The following is a 27437-nucleotide window of genomic DNA, read 5'->3' as shown; positions in this document are numbered from 1 at the left end:
TTTAATAGTAGATTTCTGTTCTCTAATCTGTGCAACAATTACATACAAAGCACAGATTAGTGTTCTATGTTGAGTTAAAAAGTGTGTCTGCTTGCATGTTGAAGTTGTTTATTGCTCAAACTTAGTAGTTTTTACGTTTCTAGACAGGAAATGTAAATATTGTTGACCTATAATTGCAATCCCTTTCGTTTGTGTCCTAATTTGCCACGAATTACGGCCCTTGAACTGCTGAGTCTGAGAGGCATTACCAGACAGGACGTTCAATCGTCAGCTGAACATGGCAGTAAGTTCCATATGCTAATGTGGGATAAATATTATTGGCATTTCTTAAAATAATTTATTTTATTCCATCACATGGATAGATAAAAATTCAAGTTCATATACAGTGTAGTTTTGAAAGGCTTACTGTAGGGCGAAAAAATGTAGTCCAAGTTGACTACATATAATTGTTTACGATGGTGATCGTTCAACTGTACATTTTTTAAGGTTATTGACTTAATAGTTTGGAATCTAGGCTATGCTAGTGACCAATCTGTTTTGATCCTTTGTACATTATTATATATAATATATTCAATATAGTTTGTTGTAATTGAAAAGAAATTATAAATAAACTGTCATTTAACTCTGGTGGACACGTCATTTATGCAAAACTAGCATTTTATAAGGAACAAGAGATTTTTGTGATGTGATGGCTGCGTTTGGTAACAATTGTACCTATATTTTGGAATACCTATGCGATAACATTTCCATAATTTTATTACTTAAGTTTGGTATCAGGAAAAGAACTTGAGAAATGCATACATGAAAAAGACAGTGAGTACTTGCTGTTTCTATATTTCCACGTGTGTGTTTCACAGTAGGAGTACATTTGATGTCCCAAGTTCCAGTTGTTTAATTCTGAACTAATCATGGTACCCACGCATTTTGAACATGATTCGATTTCATCCGATGAGTGATTACATACTGCATGTTTTCTGCAGAATGGTTTTCTCTTCCATATTCTCCTATATATGTTCATAGGAGAATATGGAAGCCATTCGTTTATTACTGTCATCTTGGGTACGGAGTGCTGCTGTCATGTACTTGAAGTGTGTGGGGTGCAAAGGGGCTTTTCCTGGGCCCAAGTTCCAGTTATTTAATTACAAATTCAGTGGATCAGGTTTAAGGTTCTTAAAATTAAAATAGACTTCCTAATAAATGCTTTGGAGCAAATGCTTTCAAATTCGGCATACTCACAAATTTTGGCATCGTAATCATGAATCTGCAGTTAAAAATTGGTAGTCACTTCTAGAAAATGCAAAATAAAAAAGGCAAAGTGCTCCCCTGTGCTTAGCACTACGCCATCAAGGCATATAGGGGGTGTGGGGGTAACGCCCCACACTTTCTTGATCCGGTCGTGAGTGCGGGTTATGTGATCAGCATCACGCCCCTGACTGCCTTTATTCCCCAGGGTTTCCCCCAGGTACCCATGTTATTCGATGCTGGGTGGGCCACTTCCAACGTTAGAAAAGTTCCCGGATTTGAACTGGCCGGGGATCGAACCTGGGACCTTTAGCATGGTAGTCAGACGCATTACCGACTGAGCCACCGCGGCCACAAAAGTAGAAATAAGTGGGTCCGTGAACAAAGTAAACACCAGTGATTTATGAAGGAAACAACTATTTTTTGGAATTATTAGTGTTTCAAAACTATGTTTATGGTAACCCTTAATATTAACTATGCTTGCCTAACCTAACCTTACAGTGAATGGTTCGTGGGGCAAACATGTTTTCCACCTTTATGCAAGATGCCATTTTCTCACATGCAAATCAACTCTCTCACTTATTACACAACACTTGAGCAATGTTGGTAGCAAGACTGTTGTGCGGAAAGGAAGACGTCTTCATATAGTTTCCATCTTAGTGTATGGAGAATCATAGCATTTCCAATGTTCTACAACACTTCCAAATCAAACCTTGCAGAAATCAGTAAACATTTGGAATCTTTATCTTTTACCTGCATGCTTATAAGTTATTCAGGTTCAGCTACCTTGCCTTATGATTTTTCAACTTTCTTCTTATGTGTATCAAGTTGAAATTTATTTTTATTTCAAAAATGAATATACATGAAGTTTTGGTAGGATTACCTTAGCATTTCTGCAGTTCCTTCTTTACGATTACATGATAGTTTTGCTGTAAACATCAAAATTTACAAGTGTGAAAGTCCAGTTCCAAAGAAACTCAAGATTTCAAGTGAAGAATGGTGGTTTTACTTTCCACAGTTTCTAAATCCTAGTATAGTGATAGACAACATGTGTATTTTGGGTACATAGGGTGTGTGTGTGTTGTTTTCAGTTCGTTTTCTTAAAGTAATGTGTTAACTTTTTGGCTATGTAGCTGTAATTTACTTTTAGAAAATAACCTTGTTGCATTACAGCTACAAAATTTCACCACAGTTACTGCTTCTCATAACTTAAAATTGACAGATTCACATTATTCAAATTTCAAATCCATTTCAAACTCAGCCCTCACCCTAAAGTTTCAAATGCTTTCATCGTTGTCATGGACACCCTTCAATTTAGACCTTTGTAATGTTACATGTTGTGTCCTATTTTCTTTGCACATCTAAATAATCTTGGATTTCATTATATATTAATGAGAATGGTATTTGAATGTAAACTGATATTGTATATTTATTGTCTAAGACATATTGTTCACGAATATTTTCGTCCCATCTGCAACAATTTGTATGTTAATGAGACTTTTACCTTATCTTTCTGCAGCCACAGAAAGGAAAACCACGTACTAAGGGACAGAAGCAGATTGTAGAAGAAAATGCTGCCACATTGAATTTTTATAGGAACATAATACTTGGAGCCAATGGCATTTACTTGACAATCATGTGTCTTCTGTCAGATACATTCAATATGCAAAATATTGTAAGTGTTGAGCAGTGTTACGTGTTTGTGTGTACACATGTGCAGTCTATGTTGCATCCTGCTAGTAGAAGCTTGCTTTCTGTGATATGCATTTTAGATTTGTTAGTGTACAAGGGGAATTCAGAAAGTAAGTTCCAGTCATTCTTATACTGTTAGAACACTGGCAGAAATTTAACTAATGGCATGTGCCTGAAATAGTTTTTCTTGTATGTACGCATTGCTTGCATTGTAGAATTATTTTCTTGTAGTTTACGGCTATTTACAAGCATAAGAAAACAGGTTTTCGTTGTGACGTTTCAGGAGAACACACGCTCCCTTCATCAGACATTTATTTATATTTTGACTAAAGATACAGTTATAACAATGGTTAGCAATTTTTTAAACAAAAAGAATCCATTATATAATCGATGTTGTCAATGTTACATTGTTGTAATATAGCAACCTAACTGTGTTATTTTTATTTCAGATAAAAAATTTTGATCACATTATTTCTTATTTAAAATTATGAATCCCAAATATCATCAGGTAATTCAAAGTCATCATTGTTAAAAAATTGCTAACCATTGTTATAACTGTATCTTTAGTCAAAATATAAATAAATGTCTGATGAAGGAAGCATGTGTTCTCCTGAAACGTCACAACGAAAAACTGTTTTCTTATGCTTGTAATAACCGTAAACTACAAGAAAATAATGTCCCTGAAAGTTGTAAAAAAAACTCGTGAATTGACCGAGCAAACCTGGAGAGGCCAGTTATTATATCAGCTTTAGGAATACACTATATATAATTTTCATTATATATAAAGAGTAAATACAGACATACTTGTCTCATGGATGTAGCTTTATATCACTTTCTGTTCAACTATTATTTTCTGAACTAAGCAACCATGCCCATGCATTGTCTACAACTAGCAGACAATCTCCATAGAACAAACCTACCTCCTAGCCCATGTGTTTCATGCAAGAGTGAGGACCTCCCCAATGGTGCAGTGATAGTATTCACCTTGTAATCAAGGGGTCCCGGGTTCGATACCCGGTGGAGACATAGTGGTTCAGATTCCACTTTAAATTGTAGATCCAGTCCCGATTAGCCATACTGTGCATAAAGTGGACTTAAAACATGAATTTCACAATCTTGGATTTAAGAAACAGCCTGCTCTAAATAAATAAATCGGAGAAAGACAAAACTAGAAATAAATCAGGCCCCTTTCTTCTCAGGAGCCAGCCTTATTTTTTTTCCAAGTATGGGCTAAGTAAGCCATAAATCAACTAAGATAAAGCTACACATTTTTAAAATGTGATCTTTAAACATTTAATTTATTAATTAATACAAGATTGGCTTAAAAGTAATTAATGCTTGCATTGGAGTGTCCTTTTCAAGGCTCAACCTTGAAAATCAAGAATATGCAATACATTGTAATATATGGCTGAATTTACCATATCGCTGCAGATTTTGAAATTTGGTTAGCAGCAGTGCAAAACGTTTACGATAACATGTTTATTATTCTGATTTAATGATACAGAAAATGCACAAACATTAAGAAACACATCTGTACTCATTTTTATTTATATACAGGGTGTTCATAAAGTCTCACCCCAACCTGGATATTGTGAGATCGGCTGTAAATAGAAAGAAATGTCGAAACACGTATTTCATTACGTTCAGGGGTAAACATTTGAGGCCAACCATTCCCTACCCGGGCCCCCCACAAGGGAGTAGGCTGGGGTCAACTCAATTTTTTCAAATAGCTAGGGGGTCGAAGAATATTTCGTTTGAAAGGTCTTATCATAACAACAATAATACAGCAAATCCAGGTTGAAATCAAATGTGGAACATGACCAGCATTGGACAGGACTCCCAACTCCTACAGTAGTAATCCTAGACAACAGTGGGAGCTGGAAATATGTTCCTACACTGTAGCATGATTCGGAGATATCCTAGCAGTGTCTACAAATACATACCCCCTCCCCCCCAAGAAATGGCAAGCGTCCGTACACAAAACTGCATATCATTGCACACACCCTGAGATTGCTACCAGGAGGACGCGGACCGACATGCACAATCGCAACTCAAGGGAAATGGTGAAGGAGGCACGTAGTTATATGTACAATGTTAACTGAAGGCAAAGGGGGGGGGGGGGGCGTTACAAGATGTTACAACACGTACACCACTAAAAGTCAAATTGAACTTACCTACTATTTACGGAAGATGTTCAAAATGAGCCCCATTCAACTGTTTGAAGGAGAATGCAGACGGAGTATCAAGCCAGACCAAGTAATCAGTGTTACTACCCTGATGAAGATTCAACAGCACCATTCTGCTTGTGTTCTCGTAAGCAAACAGACCGGACCGCAAAAGTTCGAAGTGACTTTGAAATACTGGACATAGAAGAGTTGGTAGTGTCGTACAAACTGTGTTCTACTAACATGTTTCCTGTATCTTCCGTTACCGTGGTTCTGTTTGTGTGTGTATAGGTGGTTAAAGTGTTTGCAATGACGAGAAAAATGAATGGTGCCGGAAGGGCACATCCTGGCACAGATAAAGTGGAAATTATCTTTCTTTTCGGTGAATGTGGCAGGAACTACCATGCCACTGCTAGAAGATTTAAAGAACTGTATCCCCAATGCCCTAGTATTGACCATAAGTATGTTTCAGACCTTGTGAAAAAATTCCGTGAAACACAAAGTGTCAATGACAGACGACGTCCAGGATGGCCTCACATCGATGATGCAACAGTGTTGGAAGTTATAGGACACGTGACTGTAAACCCTGAAACGCCTATCAGACAAATAGAAGAAGCAAGTAACATTCCACGGAGTTCTATCAGTAAGGTGTTAAAATTACACAAATTTCATCCTTACAAAATGCAGATAAAGCAAGAACAAGGAGATGATGATTTTCGATAGACGAATTGAGTTTTGCGAAATTATGTGCGACAGGATTGCTAACAATGGGAACTTCTTACACAACATCTGTTTCAGTGACTAAAGTTCTTTTTTCCTAAATGGCTGTGTTAATAAACACAATGTTCGAGTATGGGCAGATGTTAATCCCCATGTTGTCAGGGAAGGCCATACACAAAGTCCTGAGAAGGTTAATATGTGGACAGGTATTTATGGAAACCACATAAGTGGACCCCTTATTTCTTAATGGCAATTTAAATGGTAATCTGCACCTGCAAATTCTACGTGACACAGTGGATCCCTTGGTAACGGACCTTGTAGAAAACTCAGTCGATGTCAACGGTGTGCCTGAATTTGATGCGGACAATATCATTTTTCTGCAAGATGGATGTTCTGGACACTACAGCAGTACATGTGTACTTGAACGAACATTATCCCAATAGGTGGATAGGCTGTCGTGGTACCATCGAATGGCCTGCGAGATCGCCTGATTCGTCTCCGAACGATTTTTTCCTTTGGGGACATCTTAAATCTGTTATGTACAAAACAGAACGTAGTAGTCTTGCCGATCTGCAACAAAGAATAATAGCAGCCTGTAGAGACATTTCAGCAGACACGTTCAGCAAAGTGCGACGTGCATTTCATTCTCGTCTGTTCTACTGCCAAAAAGTGAAAGGGGCTCATTTCGAACATCTTCTGCAAATAGTAGGTAAGCTCAATTTGACTTTTAGTGGTGTAAGTGTTGTAACATCTTGTAATCCCCCCCCCCCCCCTATTTGCATTCAGTTGAAATTGTACATGTAACTATATGTATCCTTCACTATTTGCCTTCAGTTGCGATTGTGTATGTCGGTCCATGTCCTCCTGGTAGCAATCTCAGGGGGCACGATGATATGCGGTTTTGTGTGCGGACGCTTGCCATCTCTTGGGGGGGGGGGGGGTACGTATTTGTAGACACTGCTAGGATATCTCCAAATCATGCTACAGTGTAGGAACATTTTTCCAGCTCCCACTGTTGTCTAGGATTACTACTGTAGGAGTTGGAGTCCTGTCCAATGCTGGTCATGTTCCACATTTGATTTCACGCCATTGTCAATTGGAGCTACTTAGAGACCCCCGATTTGCTGTATTATTGTTGTTATGATAAGACCTTTCAAACAAAATATTCTTTGACCCCCCCCCCTTTTGCTATTTGAAAAAATTGAGTTGACCCCAGCCTACCCCCTTGTGGGGGGGAGGCCGGATAGGGAATGGTTGCCCTCAAACAGTTTCCCCCTGAACATCATGGAATACATGTTTCGCCATTTCTTCCTTTTTACAGCCGATCTCACAATACCCAGGGTGGGGTGAGATTTTATGGACACCCTGTATATATAAAGGTAACTCGAATCATTAAAAGAATATATTTGAGAACTGAATTTAAAATTCAGACACCAGATGAAAATGTTGAGGCAACCTGTATTTTCCAACCTCTGAATAAATAATAATAATAAAGAAGTTAACACAATAAATCAAAGTTATCACTGAGAATCATGTCAGATTTTCATTACAGGTTCAGAATGTGATCAGATAGATCAAAATCTGCTTCTTCTGTAAAGAGTTTCTTACCCTTTCCGATAAGGATAAATTTCTGTGGTGGTGACGTAGAGAACTCTATAGAAAATAATGCCATCTTCATTGTTTAAATTTGAAAAAGGAAGTTCAAGTAGGCTGTGAAAAAATAAGTACACACATATTTGTCACAAATTTATTGTCATAGTGATATGCAAAGTGATAAGCATTAGTAAATATCAGAATATGTGTTATCATAAACCAGCTACCAAGTTAAATTGGATATTTTGACCATCCTGATGTTGCTTCAGGTTAGCCAAATACAATATTACAATTCACAGGACCTGTGAGACTTTACATATAATAAATCTGTGAACAAGTGTTTACGCATGCATTAAAAATAAGATATTCAGTGTGTGTGAAATCTTTTTTTTTTTTTGTGATTGTATGGTTTATTCTCTTTTTGGTTTCATCGTAATCTTTCCGTATTGCCAAGTGATAAACATTGCTCTTTATTTAGAATTATTTGACTGGGCAGGTCTCACCGCATAAATATTTATACAAACATAAGTTATAAAAACATTCAAAAGTGGTGGGGGGAATGCATAATTTTGTTAAGTTTGTTCGAAATTGATCTGTTATATTAAATATATTTCAGATTTTGTTCGTATTATCTTCAGCTGCATACATAAGTAGTTTCCAGTTTATGTCATACATGGCAAAAGCTACATATGCAGAAGCAGGCCAGTTACTTGATAGTGGTGTTGATCTCAACATGGAAGGAGGAATTGCAGAGTAAGCAAATTACTAGTATTATTGCTAATGTTGTTGTTTGACGAAATTACGTAAAACAAAATTGATACATTTCAGTGTGTGTGTTTGATGTGCATGTCAAATATAACATTGGTATTATAGTTAAAGTTTAAGAAAAACTAAATTCCATGTGCAAAAGCCCATTAAGGGCCAGGCCAACTAAATTGCTTTCACTGGATGGTTCTTAGTCAGGATTTTGGGTTCTATTGCCACTGTTTTCTGTCTTTTGAGACCAGAGTCGGCTATTACTGCTTTAAGTAGTTCCCAAATTGTCCTTAACACTGAAATTTTAAGGCTTCCACCAGGGATTGAACCTTGGATCACTTGCACTGAAGGCAAGGGATCATACCAGGAGTGCCGTATGTACTCGTGTATATAATGTGCACTTTTTCCCAAATTTTTGCACCCAAACACTTTGGTGCGTATTATGCACAGAATATTTTTTTCATGTTTACAGAACCTTATCATGTTATATATTGTTGTAAAGCTTGAATTATGTAGTTCCTGAATATGGCAACAGTATTCCATTCAAGATGGCGACATGATTGTGAATGCAGTTGAAATAAACTCATCACAAAATGAAGGAACGTTCTGATTTTTGTGGTACTTTGGATGAAAGAAAAGATATGGAGAAAGATTGATTGATTTGTTATTTTATGTCCACTTTATGCACAGGAAGGCTAATGAGGACTGGACCTACAGTTGAAAGTGAGATCCGAACCACTTGTGCTTCCACTGGGACCCCTTGATTACAAGGTGACAACACTACCACTGCGCCATCGGGGAGGATAAGGAGAAAGAAAATAATAATTAAAATGTATTCCTGGCCAAATAATATGACATATATGGAGTGTGTAAATGCCTTAATGAAAGAAATCTTATTCTGCTAACTGCTAGTTTGACGGTCCTGAATGGGCCTCTTATAAATGTTACGTCAGTCATGGGAAAAGTATATATTTTGAAGGTTCTTTTTTTTTAGAAAAAGTAAAGAGAAAATTAGCAAAACCACGCATAAAAGTTTAAAGGATATTCTCCTCTTGGTCTACATAGCAACAGGTGACTCATTGAGTAGTTATGATGTAACTAGCTCTTGATTGGCATAGCAACAGCTTTATGACCTACAACTAAGAAAGCCATTCCTTGAACCTGAATTATACTGCGCATTATACAGGAGATTACATTTTTTGTCACTTTCTCCATCAAAAACAAGGGTGCGCATTATACACTCGTAAATATGGTATTTATATTAAGCAATCACAATTAACAGACTTGTCAATCGATAAAGAACCCTTTCCTGTTCATCATATATGTAGTCATGTCTTTGAATAATAGCTACTTATAATAAACAGCCAGACATTCAGTGCACTCCTGAGTTCTGATCGCTAGTTGAATAAATTTTGGAAGACAGTACACATTTCTTTCCAGATTTTAATGCAATAACATAAATAACGAATCTGGATGTTTGTCCTGAATTCAGGATTGAGTTAAGTATAGAATATATTGGTCTTTATTTAAGCAGGCACATTTCGGCCTCGTGGGCTGTTCTTACAACCAACCCTTGTCAAGATACAATAAATGAATAAAAACAGAAGGAAAAAAAAAACATTGATCATGATAATACAATAAAGTTAATATAAAGATTATACAATAATAAAATGATACATTGAATTGATAAGTATAAAATATAAGTAATAAGTCTTCAGTAGTTCATTGTCTGGCAGGGTGGGGGGGAGGTTAGGTATGCATTGTTGTGATGTGTAAGTGCAGGTGCAATTGTTTACATATGAAGGTTAATGTTGGGACAATAGTAAGTTCTTTAGTTGTTTCTTAAAACTTTGATGGCAAATAATGTTAGTCAATGGCGCAGGCAGTTTGTTCCATTTCCTTATCCCTGTAACAATGAAGGACTTGTTATAGGTGGCGGTTTTATGTTTTGGGAATTTTAGATTGTTTTTCTTTCGGATATTATGTTCGACCGAAGTTCTACGAGAGCAGATCTTATCAAATAAGTATTTTGTGCATCAAGGTGAGTGTTAAGTATTTTCTTCTATTGTTAATGTTTAGCCAAGAAAGTTTCTTTAAGTAGGGGTATACATGTTCTTTTCTTTTTAGGTTAAATATGAAACGTATACAACAGTTTTGAATTTTTTGAACTTTATAGTTTAGGCCCTGGGAGATATTACTGTACACTGGAGCGCAATAGTCTAGTGTAGATAGAACGAGTGCTTGCATAAGGCGATCTTTAACATTAGCATCCAGAGTATGTTTTAAATGATACAAAGATTTAAGTTTCTCCATACAGCTTTTCACAATACATTCTACTTGTGCCTCCCAATTTAAGTGTCTATCGAACACAACCCCCAAGTTTTTGCATGTATCCACTTCGCTTAGCGGTATACTGCCGAAAGTTGGAGAAGAAGGTGCATTTTTGTGAAGTTTTTTAAGTGTACCATGAGTTCCTATGATCATGAAGCAAGATTTTGTTGGATTTAATTGAAGGGAGTTCCTCCGTGACCAATTTGTTATAGCATCAAGGTCGAATTGGAGTTTGGTCATTGCATTATCGTAGTTTTCTGTATTACACTGAATATAGATTCGAGAATCGTCAGCATACTGATGGTAGTTGCAATTTTGGACAGCATGGTCGAAATCAGCTACATAAATCATATATAGTAGTGAACCTAATATACTTCCTTGAGGGATGCCTTGTTGAACAGCTAACCATTTAGAGTACGTAACTTCCGGTTCCCGATATTTCACACATTGTTTTCTGTCGCCTAAATATGAACAAAACCAATTTATCGCATTTCTGGTAACGCCATAGTGATACAGTTTGGCCAATAACAATTCATGATTGATCGAGTTGAACGCTCTTGAATAGTCCAACAAGACTAACAGTCTAACTTTATTTTCGTCTATTCCTCTACTTATATTGTCTACGATATCTACCAGCGCAGTGCAAGTACTATGCATTTTTCTAAAACCAGATTGAAAGTGTGGTAGGAAACCTTGAATATGTGGAAGTATTTGTTCATAAATTACCTTTTCAAGTATTTTGGACATTGTGGAGAGAATGCTAATGGGCCTTAGATCTTTAATTTCTGTGGGGTTGGATTTTTTAGGTATAGGTGTTACTTTGCATTTTTTCCATTCTTGAGAAAACCAACCTTTGGAAAGGGAGTGTGACACTGACTTAACACTAGAACGGCGAAGGATCTGATACCCCTTAGAACAGTGGAAAGGTGTCATTTTGACCCCTCGTAAGAAGTGCATTTAAAAATTCTAATTGTTTTAGAATGGAAACATATTTTTAATTCATATTATTTTCTGTGCTTTATGTATTATAATCAACTGTTTAGGTGGTTTGTGATATATTTTGATTATATATATTATTATTATTATATATATAACTGAACACTCCAGAATACGCAACATTTCACCACGAGAAACTGCTACTTGATGCTACATGTTCGGAGACGTCCTTCCCGATCCAAGAAGACTATGTACATGATGGCATGTAAACTGTGACAAGTGGGAACATGGTAAAGACAGGATGACACAGGAACCATTTATGCAGCATGCATAAATTAAACTTTACAGGGGTCAAATTGACATATCTCGCTGTTCTAGGGGTATAACATGAAATTTCACAGAAAGAAATTATACTTGGTACATTTCAATATACCATCTTAAAAAGGACAAAGAATTATGAAAAGTCACAAAATTTCAAGGAAAAAATAAGAAAAACTGTGAAAATAGGGGTCATCTTGACCCCTCTTGCCATTCTAATGTTAAGATATTTGCTTCTAAAGTGGAAAGTAAAAATTTTATTTTTTAAAAATAATACAGTATATATTTATTTTCTCTTTGCAGACATGTAAAAGATCTCATAATTCTCACAGCAGGCTGCCAGTTGTTGTCATTGATCACAAACTATTTTTGGTTTCTATGGCTGCTGGTAAGTTTCACTGTTGCAGTGCTTACAGTAGAAATTTACTTTGTATTAGGCACATATTGCCATTTCTCTGTCTTAGCAGCAGAACACTGGGTGAAGGAAGCAATGCAAACATTATTAAGGGTTTCTTGGAGTCAATAAAGAAGTGTCCAAGACAGATACAGTGGAAGGAAGCATGCCATTAGATGTGGACACTCGCCAAGTGTTTGTAGAACATTACAGATGCTCGATACGTTGCACCTTGAAGCTGCAGCAGACGTGAATCCTGTAATTTAATTCCTGCCATACGTTTTGTAACATTTGGTAGTGACCACAGCCACTTTGTTGAATTTCTTGTATGTTATTTTGTGTAAGGGCAGTGGCGGCTACTTAATACTTGCTATCGTACTATAGCACGTTACTCGATTTGCTAAAGTGATAAGAAAGAAAGGGATAAATTTCAAAGAGGCACAAAATTTGCAGCATGCTATGTATTTTCCATACACTGTTAAGCTACTTCGAATACCGGTGTCATCCAGGTCACTGGTTTATTTGGTCCGGACCATTTTCTTGGGGGGGGGGGGACCATATAAACTGTGACACCGGACTATTGACTTCATAGCACGTTTTCGCCACCTTGCGGCATGGCTGAATGCCCCTCTGTTCTTATGGGGGAGGTAGGGTCTCAGCTCGGGAAAACCATCTGCTTGCATGCTATACAGATCCACAGCACGGTAAGTGTTGTCATCTCAGTATAAGAAGAATGTTTACGGATATCTTTACAGATTCAGACAAAAAATGTTTTCTGGCAGTTCATTTTCAAACGTGTGGCCAGTGAAGGATCAGTTGTGTTTTGTTGTTCCAAGCAGTGGCATAAGAGAAGTTGGGGCAGGGGAGTTCATGGGGGCTACATCCCATCTTGAAATTTTGAGTTTCGGATGAAAGCTGTAAAGAACTCAAAAAAAAAAAAATGGTTTTAAATACAAACACCACTTAAAATAATCTCAGATTACCATTTTTGTCTGTGTTAAGCTTTTAAATTAAGTTTTAAAGCTGTGATTGCAAAATATTTTATAGTTTTTTCCACCCCTACCTAGAAAGCAGCTATGTGATACCGACTTTTATAATTCCAGTCCTGTCGGGGAACAATCCTGTGTACACAAGTGGTTCCAAGTGAGCTCGTGTGTGAGGGGGGAGGCATTGTAAATGCAAGAAACAATATCTACATGTAGCATGCATCTTCGAAAAGTCACGAACTACTGCTGTAAGATCCTTGATGTAACACCACAGGAAGAAATTACATGGAGTATTAACCCCTTAATTTTGTGTGCAGTGGCATTCACTTTTAACATTTTATTATCAACTTCAACAATATTTAATTTGTGTTGCAGATAATATGCATTTTTGTGTCCCCTGACTGCCAGTACTACAAATTATACTACTTGTGCAGTGTTCATGTTACAAAATGTTAGAAAACAATATTGATTCTTAAGAGTATTATTTGGATTCCAAAGCCATACATCAAAGAACTATTTAAAGAAGCACAGACTTGGGAAGTAACAATTGATGCATGAGCATTTTAGCAAATTAAAGTTTGTTATGATTAGTTGTAGATGCTGCAAACTTCTGTATAACTATGCCACATCAATCCACCACAATTTTGCTTGAATATACAGTGGAAGCTCGATTTTACGTTTTTCAGGGGACCAAGTTGAAAAAACTTAAAATGCAGGAAAATGTAAAATCGAGGAAAAATTTATAGCATTTTGCTCTATTGGGACCATTAATATTGAATGTATAATGCGGGATAATGTAAAACCGAGGAACGTAAATTCAAAGATTCGCATATAATCAGAATATTAAAATGGAAGCTGTCGTTCAGTCACAAAATACACTTGTTACCTTAGAATTAATTAAATTGGTTCATTTTACTGAAATGTGTTGATTAATGGTTAATTAATCAGATGTGGTTAGTTAAATTTGAAGTGATCTGTATCAAATCAACTCTAGAAATGTACAAATTTTTACATGTGAAAAAGTCATGTGTGTATATGTAACTGCTTAGTCGGTGATCATTCTTCGGGATAAGAGTTCGTTTTGAGATTGTTTTCTTGTTTGCAGGCCCCAATTCGAGGCTTCTGGCTGCTGTGGGTTAATATTCTGGCCCCTTGGTTCTTCCAACCTGCTCCGGAGGTTGATGAGAAAAAGCAGAAAAAGATGGATAGAAAAATGAGGAAGCAGCTTTGATTGGTCTTCAATTTGAGTTGTGCTGTGAATGTGAGAGGTAAGTGCAGCGGGTATTTTTTCTTTCTTAAAGGGACTCAAGGAGCATTTGGAATAACATGTTAATCGTGCACATTACTTCTTTTCCATTTAAACATAATAACTGTACTTTCAAACAAGGTCTGTGATTTTTTATCTTCACATATTTCAGTGCTTTCAAACCATGCCAAACCCCATGACTACTTCTAGGACAGATAATGCTATATGGGTCATTCTATATCCACTCACTGGACCACAAGAGAAGACTCATGTTGTAGTTCTTTCAACTGTCCATATTATGTCCGGGTCAAAAATCAAAAACATGAAAATTTTGAACATTTTTTTTTAAATCTCCCCCTCCCCAAATGATTGATTTTGTTCAGTTTTTGTGTGTTTCTTAGCTAGATACCAGAGTTTGTTCAGTGTAATTTTAACTTTAAAGGAAATATTTCCAGACGATACTCATGCAAAATAGTACTGGCAATTAGGGTGGATCATTTTTTTTTTCTCGAACCTGAACGACAGAACACAAAGTAGAAATGATGAAATGGTAGATGTTTATATTACGAGGGACATTCCGAAAGTAAGTTTCGTCATTCCTTTTCACAGGGAAGCTGTATTACAAAGTGAGAAAACACATTGCCATAACAAATGACAATCTTTCCTGAATTCACGACAGGAGCGACAGCAGAGGAGCGATGGCGCATGCGCAGAGTGTCGAAGAATACAGATAAGTATCAGACCGACGTGCCTGAGCTCATTCGAGTGCAAACCAGTATGACAGAAAGACGTGTGCTGGAAACGTGGTCACAAATGGAAGTTCGGCACGTTATTGCCACACACTAAGCAAACTGAAGTCTGCCATTCGACGCAAGAGACCAGGGCTCTTTAGTCGAGGGACTTTGTCCTTGGACAACAATGCAAGACCCCACACATCAAGGGTCACTGCAGAACACATTCGTCGTCTGGAATGGGAGAGATTGAATCACCCGGGCTACAACCCCGATCTTACCCCATCAGACTTCCACCTTTTTCCTGAGTTGAAGTCAGCACTATCGGGACGTCACTTCAGAAGCAACGAACAGGCTGTGAAGAACTTCCTTAAATCACTGGGCACCAATTTTTACCAGGAGGATTTCTTGAAATTGATTTCCCGGTACAACAAATGTATCAATGTCGGTGGCGACTATGTGGAAAAATAGCCAAAAGATTGTACTTTGTTATGACATTGTATTCTTCTGTATGTAATAAAGCTTCCCTGTGAAAAAAAATGACTAAACTTACTTTCGGAACGACCCTCGTATTTTAATTATCTCATAAATGAATTTATATGCGAAGGATGAATGAAAAGTAATGGATCCTACTTTATAACTCAACAGTAGATGGTAGCACCGATATGCCACAAGCATTCACTTTGCATCTACTTTTGTTTCAGTGAATAAGATGCAGTGGCATGCAGCTATAGTTCTTGAAATCAAGGCATGTAGTCACCAGAACAATAATGTGGGTGTAAACTAAATGCAGGGTTGCTATGCATCAGGCAAATCTGGAAATGTCAGGGAATTTGGCTTGTCAGGGAAAAATGAGGGAAATGTCAGGGAATATTACAGATCGTGTGGAATTTATGTGCATTTTGGAGTCTGCAAGAGAAAAAGTTGGAAAATGAAAAAGCAGGTCACTTCCACTTCTGGATTTGGTTCTTGTGATTCCACTCCCAAAAAAGATTCAGTTTAGAAACTTGATTTTTTCATTCTTACGATTCTCAGTCTTGTGCAAAATTATGCTTCCTTCATTTCTGTAATAAATTTTCACTTTTATAATACTAGATATTGGAGAGAATATCAAAGTAAAACTTGCAGTCCAGATATCTGATTGATAGCTAAAGTACATTGACAATATGATCATAATTATCAGAAAGGTTGGTGAAGATGACGTTATCATCTATTATTTTATAGATCTTAGTCTTGGCATTTCCTATAGCATTCCTGTATGGAACAAAAAATTTCTCCAGATGCTGTGTACTTATAAATGTAAGCAAGAAAGCAGCATTTTCTACGGTATTATAAATCTGCCAGAAAATGTAAAATTTTGTGTGGTTCATGTTCTGAGTACAGGACAATCAGTTTGATATCTCACTCGGCAAAAATTCTTCTAAGAATTCTGAACAGACGCCTATACTCGAAGGTCAGTGGCGAGTTAGAGGAAGAACAGTTTGGTTTCAGGAAAGGAAGAGGTACAAGGGATGCAATTGGTTTACTGAGGACCATTGGGGAAAGATATTTAGAGAAAGGAAAGGAGGTGTTTGTAGTATTTGTAGACCTGGAGAAAGCCTTTGATAGAGTGAATTGGGTTAAACTTTTAGAAATTCTGAAGAAAATTGGTGTAGATTGGAAAGAGAGAAGACTTCTAAGCAACTTATACATGAATCAACGAGTTAAAGTGAGAACAGGAGACGAAATGACAGAAGGCTGTGAAATTGGAAGAGGAGTACGACAAGGATGCTGCCTATCGCCTACTTTGTTTAATATTTATTTAGAAGATATAGTGAAAACTTGTTTCCAGGGCACAGGAGGTGTCAAATTAGGAGGAAGAAGAATAAACTGCATAAGATTTGCTGATGACATGGCATTATTCGCTGAGGATGAAATAACCATAAATAGTATGTTAGAAGAGTTAAACAGCAGCTGTGAGCAGTATGGGATGAAGATTAATGTAAAGAAGACAAAGGCAATGGTTATAGGACGGAAACCAAGGAATATTAATGTGAGAGCAAACAGTGAAAGAATCCAGCAAGTGGATAGCTTCAAGTACCTCGGATGCACTATAAGCAGTGACATGAGCTGCAACCAGGAAGTGAAAATGAGAATCGCAATAGCAAAAGAAGCTTTCAATAGAAGAAAAAATGTTTTTTGTGGACCCATGAACATAGGTCTAAGGAAGAGATTAGTGAAATGTTTTGTGTGGAGTGTAGCACTATATGGTGCAGAAACCTGGACGTTGAGAAGAAATGAAGAGAAATGACTCGAAGCTTTTGAAATGTGGACATGGCGAAAAATGGAGCGTGTAAAATGGACGGACAAGGTAAGAAACGAAGCCGTACTGAAAAGAGTTGGTGAAAAAAGATCTATACTGGAGACCATCAAGAAGAGGAAAAGAAACTGGTTAGGACACTGTCTAAGAAGAAACTGCCTGCTAAGAGATGCCTTGGAGGGAATGGTTGAAGGAAGAAAAGTCCGTGGAAGAAAGAGATATCAGCTTATGGATGATATTAAATTAACTGGGTCGTATGCTATTACGAAGCGTAAGGCAGAGAACAGGGAAAGCTGGAGATTGCAGTGAAAAACCTGCCAATTAGGCAGAAAACAATGAATGAATGAACTTTTCTGTTTTTATATTGTGGAGATCTGTTATGGTGAAATAATGTACCTCTGTTACCTTAGCCTGAAGGCTAGATGCATGTGTAGCACCCAATACATTTGATGCTGATTGTAATTTTACATCTTACTCTTCGAATTTTCATGTGTTCTTGTGTATGAAGAATGAAATTTGCTAAAAGAAAAAAGTCGTGAAAGTGAATATTCATAATAATTAACGGATTATATATTTAATTTGAAAAACACAAGGTTCAAAAGTAAAAATCATGATGATAAACATGTCTGAAAAAAAAATCATTTTTGGACTGGAAAACCTGGAAATGTCAGGGAATTTCATAATAAAAAAATCATAGCAACCCTGAAATGCCAACATGGACACGCACATATATACAGAGTGTTTCAAAAGTTGCGCAACCCAAACTTTGAAAACTTATATCACGAAAACCGTAAGAGATATTTACATCGGGTTTGCTGCATTATAAAGCCTCATCCTTTGAGATATTTTTGAATGCTTAACATTATCAATTTATTCCATACAGAAAATTAAATAAATTAATAACTGGCGGAAGGCAGCGTTAAAATTTTTCCAGAAATGCACTTTTGAGTGAGAAAACTATATAATAAATTATTGGAGAGTCACAACTAGACGTCTTTTGACTGATGCCATGTCAATCTGTCATTTGTGACCAATAATGATCATGTGCAGCATTTGATTGATTTATGACTGGCGATTTTATTGGTTGAGTGAAAAAGTGCCATATTTGGGACATATCTCTGTAGCTGGCAACACTAGCAGGTCGAAATTTTAACACCAGACGCATGCAATATGTGCTTAAATCTCAAAGGATGAGGCTTTATAATGCAGCAAACCCGATGTAAATATCTCTTATAGTTTTCGTGATATAAATTTTGAAAGTTGGGTTGCATGACTTTTGAAATACTCTGCAGTTATTGGTTGAACCTTAGAGTGAACTCATAATTATTATTACTTTCAGAGTGCATGGAGCTGAATGCAGGCTGAATGGAAGAATCTAATATAATACTTGAGTGCTTCCAAAATAGAAGCAAGGAGCAAGACATCCCAGTGGACCGTGTGGAAGGAATTTGTCTACTTTCAACCCTTGAATGGTACATTATAGGTGTTCAAGAACTCTCTTTACCCCAATTTCTCTAGTTTGTACAGACGTAAGGATGACAATAGAATGCAAAGTGTAAATTCCAATGGATTAATCTTAATAATATTGAAAATTTGATCTTTCTTCCATCTTTGCTTTCTTCTCAACTATTAAAAGAAAAGCATTAAAATTTTTGTTGACGAGGTAGTATACCTCTTTAAATACAGTCCATGTTTATTTTATCAACCTTTTCTTTGATACACATTGGCATATAGTGTAATAAATTTAGTTATACCAATTATCTATCGATGAACAAATACATTTTTTTTTAGAAAGAATTTTATTTTTGTTCTGGACTATTGTTTACTAATAGTGTATGTTGCTGGTGAAGGTGTGTGTGAGGTCATATTTAAATGACAATTGTGATACAGTGTTGCTTTGTACATAGAAATTAATTTATCAGTTTTATTGTTCACATGAATAGAAGAATGGTGACTTAAAAAAGAGATGAGTTAATAGTGAATGTTTGGTGTACTGACTTAACTGTGTAAATAATTTGTTAGTCAATTTTTTGGTTGTGTATGACATTGTTGCTAGTTGAAGCATCATCCGTCTTTCACTATAGTTTCATACCATTCATTGTATGAACTTTGCAATATGTCTAACAATCAGGAGTACAAAATAGAAAACAAAATGACGGAAAATAAAACTTATGCAACTAAAGTAAGTCACTGTGACTTTGAGGTTAAAAAAATGTATTGTTATTATAATTATTAGGGTTCAGAATTTTAACGGTTAATGCTGCTGCCATTTTCAGGGAGAGTAAAGTATACAATGAGTGAGAATTAGTTTTTTTTTCTCCTTCATTCCGAGAAGGAATACACATATAGAGAAATGAGACTGGCTTGTCCATATTTCACATTCCTTTGTTGAGTTTTCAGATGTCAAATGATAAATGGTGTATACTGTCTGAATGGGCTTCTGTGAGATTTTTACCTCTATATCATTTTGATATACATTCATAATAAAAACTGCATATTTCTTTTCAAGTGTAAATATGAATAAAATTTTAATTCATTTGGTAGTAGCCTACATCAAGCTGTGTTGGTCCAGTTGTCTAGATTTGTTATAGAAATTAGGCGTACAGTGCCATGAAGCTCTCACAAATATATATTCTCTGTCCACTATAAGAATGTAGTTAGTGTAAACAAATACACATCCCTTTGGAGAAATTCTGTTGGTTGTTTGAATGTCAGCTGTCCAGGAAGCTTGCACCTAGGAATGTAGTGCATAAGATCTAGCGGCTACAGTTGGCAAAATAAAACCAGAACTAACACAGAAAAGGAACTATATCTCACAAGTCATGTAGTTTTTAATACAATAACTTCATTCTTCCCATGGATGTAGAATAGAAAACAGCAATAGCAAATCACATGAAAGTTCACTCGAATGATCTGTAAGGAATTCTTAAAATATTTAAAAAGGCCTCAAAGCTTTTCATTCCTGTTTCAGTCCTAAGAACATTGAAGCTTCTTAAATTAATATTAACCTATCCCCATCCATTACGTAAGAAATGTTTCTTAACCCTTAAACACCCAGACTGTTTTCTGTCGTATTAGCCTCAATAACCAGCATGTTTTCACTGCAAATACTGTACTACTGCTTTAAATAAATCTTGGAAACTACGAGTGGTAGGTACAAATCATACCCGATTCTGTCCAACACAGGTCAGACTACAAGTACATGTTCATTAGTAATTAAATGACGAAAGTTAAATATAAAATAAACATTTTTTCCATAAATTTGAAGAATGGCATCACCACCCAAGAACACCCCTAAGACGGGAGGTTGAAAGTAGGAATGGCTGAAATATCTGGATTTCACATTATCCAATATCTGTTTTGGTTGCAATGCTTAATTAAGATATCTGGGTGATCTGGATATCCAGATAGTACAGATGTGATAAAGGATTTGTAGAAAACTGTAAAACAGATAAGCGATAGAACTATTCAGATATCTGCATAATCCTGATATTTGAAATCTGGATAGAAAACTATCCAATATCCGGATAAAATTTTATCCAGATTTGGTCATCCCTAGTTGAAAGTGTTCCTTTACATTGTATAACATGTATGCCACTCTCAAACTAAAAATTACGTGCTTGCTTTTATTATTATTATTATTATTATTATTATTATTATTAATGTAAAGCACATCACAGATATAATAGCTGAACTGTTAGAAACCTGCGTCTCCAAAACATTATCTGAGCTACAGTACATTCCCTAAGTCATATGATGTCACTGTTGGGGAATTTCAGTTCCCAGCAGTACATTTAAGGATTAAAAAAAAAGTAGATCAAGGCAATCACTTCAAATGCTTCTGGATGATTCACATTGATTTGTTTTTCATGGAAATGGTAGCATGTTCTACATACTAACAAGTACAAATTTTTCTGTTAAAAAATTTAATAGTAATTAATTCACTGTTGTTTGAGAAGAGAAGCAACCATGCATTAAAAAATATTCCAGTATCAATATTCAGGTAGCTGTGAGCTTGAGAAGTTATCATAGAACCAATAGTTGAATTCAGTCAGTATGTTAAGACATTGTCCTCAGGTAATGTATGCAAAAGCATCAGCTACCAAGTGGTTAGCATAATGTGCTACAAATTCAGGGATCCTAGGTAAGGCATGGATTTTTTTTTTGTCCAGTTGTCTACTTCATCATTCATTGTCACTGGCACAATTAGTGTAGAGCAGTAGAAAAGCAATGTGATATAACCAGCATAGAAATGGAAAAAGTGTCAGATTCTGCAGAAAGCATCAATGGTTTGTCAATATATTGACAATGGAACAGTTGCAGATTTTTGTAGAAATGAGAACAGTTCCAGGCTTGATTTCCAGTTGGGACTCAAAATTCAGATATTCACCCAGCTTTGTGAGGCAACTGAAGAGTCTGCTAGAATGCAAGCAGAGGAATACAATAAAAAAGGAAACAAGCAATTGAAGTTAAATCATAATAACCAAAGAAAGTATCGAAGAGATTTCGGTCATCCAAGAACTGGCATCTTAATTGTACACGTTGTTTGTTGAATCAATCTTTAAACTGAAATTATTTGTTACAAAATTACAAGAAAATTATTATGGCTGGTTATGTCTCAGTTCAAAACAGAGATATATATGCTTTGTACTAGTATTAACTCGGATCTCATTCAAATAATATTTTCTATTAATTTTAACAAGGAATCAGTGCTACAAATTCCGTAAACAACCTATTGTATCATTGAATTTGCTGACTGTATTGACTAGAGTGCTGCAGAAAGAGCATTCGTACGGAATTGAGAGCTTCCACACTTGAGGGAGTAACACTCTTAACAGGCAAAACAAGCGGTATATGCCCGAAGTGCAGTAGTATACGTATAACCATAATTTGTCTGAGGTAGTGAGCCCTCAAATATGGATCGTGAGGTGAAAGAGACAGTGAAATTGTAACTTGAGTAAACAAAGTCATTATCTCCATGTTAAAATGTAATTTAGTCTTATCTTACCAATGTAGTGATATATGAAAATTAAACAGATGATTGTGGGCTGAAACTGCCAGAATGGATATTTTACATCCGATTATTGTAACATTATAATGATATCTCATTGTAAATGCTTGAGCATGGGTGGCTTGAACGAGTACGAGCAAGCAAAAGTGGTTCCATGCAGTTCTCTAGTGTTGACCATGTTACTGCATGTCATTTTACGTTACTATTACAGTGGAACCCCAATTTAACATTTTTCTGCATTATATATTCAATCCTCATGGTGCCAATACAACAAAATATAAAATTTTCTGAATTTAAGTTTTTTTTCATCTTGATCCTCTGAAAATCATAAATGATTTTCTACTGTATATTGTGCACTTTACGAAATCTGTCATCGAATGCAACATGTCCGTCATAAGAGGACATGTGCCAATGCATTAAATGTATGAGAGTTGGGAACCTGGATATTAAATTTTACCTTCCTGATCTCAATAAAGCAATGTTTAATAGTTTCTTAAATACAATGGTATAAGTCCAGAATTAGTATCAGTCCCCTGAAAAATTTATAAATCAAAGAAATGTGTTTTAAATCGATTTTATCTTCCGAATTCAAAACAAGTCTGGAATTGTTGCAGCTAGAAAAGATATGAAATTTACTACTGCATATTGTTCACACTTAGTGTGATAATTTTTCAGTAAAATTACTGCAGTGATTGTTGCAAGAAAGAGAAAGCTCTTTCTCATAACAAATCAACATTATAAAACATTAACCACTCCTGCCTACAATCTCGGTAAACCCACTATTGAAACGTATCTACAGAACACGTCCATAGCAACTACATACAAATTCTGAATGTTTATAAATGTATTTCATGACTTAGCAAATTGCATGGTAGATTTATTTCATAGCATTAGTTCTTGCATTAATGTGTAAGTTTGAAATAAAAGAAAATACATTAAGAAACGAGAAATTATTTTTGATAGCCAGGTCTATTACATTTTAACGTAAGACATATATCTACAGCCATTTGGCTAGTAGAATAGCAAATTTAGAAAAGCTAATAAATTGTTATCTAAACTAACAAACTATATTAACTATATGTAGCGAAATACATATATGTAATACATTTATTCAGTTTGATCTTGGTTAAAATTCTGAGCCCTGATTGTGGTCTTATTTTGCACTGAAGCATAGCTCCACTGAACTGACTGTATAATTTTCCACTGTAAAGACATTTGTAATTATGTGGTTGCTATTTGAACCATGAAGTTTGACCAGTATACTTCATAATTATTTATTTTTGGGGGACCAGTGAGGTTGTTTTTTTCTCAGTTTGGAATGTTGTCATGTTATATTTCTTTTCTGGATATCTTAACTAATTTTTATAATGGTGTTTTTTTGAGTGTGATGTGGGAGGAAAGTACATTATATATATTATTATTATCTTATATAATTAATAACCCTTTGTGGTCGAAGTAAATTTCTGTAATCTTGTAATCATTGGAAATTTGATAAATAAATGTGAATTATTTATAAATTTTCAAAAATGTGAAATTTGCCACTGCAAAGCTATTGAAAACAGCAAAAATTTCATAAAGATTTTTTTCTTTATCGAAGTTATTTCATACTTGTTTAAGAAGCAAGTGGCAAATATTATAAACAAAGGCATGCTCAGCGTTGAGACTTTAGTATCAAACAAAAGTAACTACCCCATCTCGCATTTTTGAACTGTCAGGAAACAAAATGCGTAAATTTTGTTTTGAATGTTCTAATCATGTTCACAAAAAATATTGCAAGTAAATCTACAAAGTATGATAGCATTTAAAATCTGTGCAGTTGTGCACTGTCCTCTTCACTACATGGAGCACTACACTGGGCCCCATTATATGTGACCCTCCCTCCCCCCTTCAAAATTCTAGATGGTATCAAGGCTCCTCAGGCTCAGATTCATGTTTCTTCCACAATAAGACTGTAAAATTAGTACCATGCTAAAGGTCCCGGGTTCGATTCCTGGCTGGTTCAAATCCGGTAACTTTTCTAACATTGGAAGTGGCCACGGCACCCACCCAGCGTCAAATTACGTGGGTACCTGGGGGAGACCCTGGTGGGTAAAGGTGGTCAGGGGCATGATGCTGATCACATCACCCCAAATCACGATCGGATCAAGAAAGTGTGGGTGTTACCCCCACACCCCCTATATGCCTGCATGGTGTGGTGCTAAGCACAGGGGCACTTTACCTTTATTTGCAAATTTTATATCGGCTATCGCTAGTATTTATATTTTATCTAGTGTTTTTGATACTGCTCGAGACCTAAATTGGAAACTATTTGGCTTGAAGGGGAATTTGTTAGTTTTATGGAAAATTCTTCATGCTTTTCTCATGTAATCCATTAAGTAGCAGAAAATAGAGGGCACCTTAAAGATTTTTTTTTTCTACAAGACAGTGAGAGTCTTGTAAAATTCAGTACATTGCAAACATGTTTGGATGTTCCACAGTTATTTTGCAGGCCTCCCGATGATGTAGTGATAACGTCGTCCCCTTGTAATCAAGGGGTCCCAGATTCAGTACCTGGTGGAGGCCTATAGTGGTTCAGATCCCACTTTAAACTGTAGGTGCAGTCCTGATTAGCCTATTGTGCATAAAGTGGACTTAAAACAACAACTCAACTGAACACAGTTATTTGTATGAACTTTGTACATTAGTACAAAATAAGAAACGCATGGTAATGTAATAATATTTGGGAATGCTCTTTAAAAATCCATTCTAAAACGTATATGTGTGTGTATGTGTATCAAAAATTAATTCTAGTCCAAACCATATTTGTGGTACTTTCCCTTTTAAAAAATATGACATTGCTCAGTTGTGCAAATTTTTACCCAAGGAATAATGTTATGAAACAGGGTGATATGTCTGACGTTGAAGTGAATATCCATTCATTATTGTACACTGCTAATTTAATATTTATTTCTTATTACCTGTTATACATTTTAGATGACTTGTTTAATTGCTCAATCTATAAGAAAGCAAGGGATATTGGTTTCTATAAACCCAAGTGTGCTGTACTGTACTATTTCTAGTGTTTAAAACTTAAAGACATGACCACAAAGGGTTAATTTATCAGTGTGAAAGTAATGACTGAAGGTGTTTTTAACAATTGTTTTTACAGTTGATTTTTGTTGTGTTACTTATCATTATAAATAATGAAATCAAAATTGTCATTCGCTTTTCAAGCTGACAATTTTTTTAAAGAAACTATGAACTGTGATTTTTCTTTGCTGGCCATAAAAATAAATACAGAAATTTCAGAAGGAAATAAGCATTTTTTTAAATTCACACCTACCTCTATGTGTATTTACGAGGGAAAGTCAAATGAAAACCTTTAAAGTCCAATAAGAATTGTAGGACAGACTGTACACAGCTCAAATTTACATAAGGTATCAACTGTTATTTACGTATCAACCTCAAGGCTGCAACACTAATCAAGGGGCGTGCCATGAATTTTCATGATAGGCAATCTTTTTTGGGTTTTTCAGTTCGACTAATTATAACATTTTCGAGTGTAATATGGAGGGGGGGGGCTAAATTTCCAAAAGTTGGGCGTTGGTGAATAATTTTAGGAGGGCATTGAGGACATGTGCCAGGGGGGGTGGGGGTGTTGGATGTGTGTGGATAAATCACTGGTACACACACAGGAGGGTGCTTGAATTGTAAAGAGGCTCTTTCTCTCCCCGCTAACCTGCCCCCTACAATGTTACAATGTGTATTTTACCATATTTTTTCCTGCCTTTAGCCTTCTTTTTTTTAGGAACACTATGTCAAAAGAGGGGTTATGACCCCCACCAATCCTCCATTTGTACATCACTGCACGAGTGTGATTTTGGGAATGTTCATGTCTTTGCACCTTCATTATGGAAATTACTGAAGACGTGGTCTGTATAATTCCATGTTCAAACAAAATGATTTATTAATAATATTGCTGCTACATAACCACACAATACGTAACGTCGTTGCCTTGTAATGTCCCAATTAGCCTTTCTGTGCATAAAGTGGACATTTTTTTTACTGAGACACTTTTAATTGCTCAATGAAAACTTTCCGTTTTTCTTACTTGTTTTGATTATGCATAGTACAGGACACGGTCCCCCATGATTCACCACCTCCAACTTTTCGGTACAAGTTCTTGACCAGAATAGTTTTTGAAGAAAATCCCTAATCGAGTCCTTACATGCACCACTCCAAATTGATGGCTCGTCTCGTTTTTTAATCCTGGTGATTATTTTCAATGTAGACCATATTTTTACACAAGACAGGGAAAAAAACACCACAAAAAAGAACAGAGTAACACAGGACGATGGCCACAGTAAAGAAAAGACGTATCCACAGCTCCCACGCTTCCAAATGCACCCTCTCTCTTCCTCACCCTATTTGCAGTGTTACATACCCTCTATATTTCGGAGTTACCGGCCACATAACTGATATGTCCAAGTAATGGCTGGTAAAAGGTAAAGTGCTCCCCTGTGCATAGCACTACGCCATGAAGGCGTATAGGGGGTGTGGGGGCAACGCCCCACACTTTCTTGATCCGGTCGTGAGTGGGGGTGATGTGATCAGCATCACGCCCCTGACCGCCTCAAGTAATGGCTGGTGATTTTATATTTTATAAATACCATACGACCGGTACTCATTGACTATCTTCATAAGCTAATTTCTTCATTACTGTTAAGTTTCACACATGAATATTGAATAATCGTTCCAAGTTAGGTTGTGTATAGAAAATTCTGGAAGTTAGCAACACTTGTGGCCAGCGCAGACGAGGTGTTTCCAATATCCATCCCAAAGACGAAGCATGCGGGGGGTTGCTTGCCGTCGACCTTTTTATTTTCATGAAGGAAGAAGGACAGTGGCCATGCAAGAACTGCATAAGTCACTCGAAAAGTGGAGAGAAAGGCGAGCAGTCCTCTTCCTTCTAGCGCGGACAGCTGTGCCACGTTGCTGAGCCTCGTATAGGGTGCAGCCAATACGACAGGAAAATGGG

The 27437-nt window shown here is 36.3% G+C and overlaps 2 protein-coding genes across 5 annotated transcripts in view; one reads left to right on the top strand and one right to left on the bottom strand.

Annotated features, from left to right (window-relative positions):
• The window catches only part of LOC145987750 (palmitoyltransferase ZDHHC3), a 150134-nt gene that overhangs the window by 30560 nt on the left and 92137 nt on the right, over positions 1 to 27437 (bottom strand). The window lies entirely within an intron of this gene.
• Positions 63 to 25702, top strand: LOC145987748 (transmembrane protein 208). 2 transcript variants are annotated; one of them, XM_083122411.1, is made up of 6 exons: positions 63 to 283; positions 2762 to 2917; positions 8029 to 8165; positions 12057 to 12141; positions 14239 to 14401; positions 18749 to 25702. In XM_083122411.1, exons 1-5 carry the CDS (start codon positions 278 to 280, stop codon positions 14362 to 14364), a joined length of 510 nt encoding a protein of 169 aa, XP_082978537.1. In that variant the 5' UTR covers positions 63 to 277; the 3' UTR covers positions 14365 to 14401; positions 18749 to 25702. The 2 variants fall into 2 exon arrangements, with proteins under 2 accessions (XP_082978537.1, XP_082978538.1); XM_083122412.1 differs by lacking the exon at positions 18749 to 25702 and adding an exon at positions 14989 to 15500.

Source organism: Lepisma saccharinum, chromosome 5 (genome assembly GCF_977018435.1).
Source record: "Lepisma saccharinum chromosome 5, izLepSacc3.1, whole genome shotgun sequence".
Taxonomy (NCBI): domain Eukaryota; kingdom Metazoa; phylum Arthropoda; class Insecta; order Zygentoma; family Lepismatidae; genus Lepisma; species Lepisma saccharinum.
This window is presented reverse-complemented; position numbering and strand designations above follow the sequence as displayed.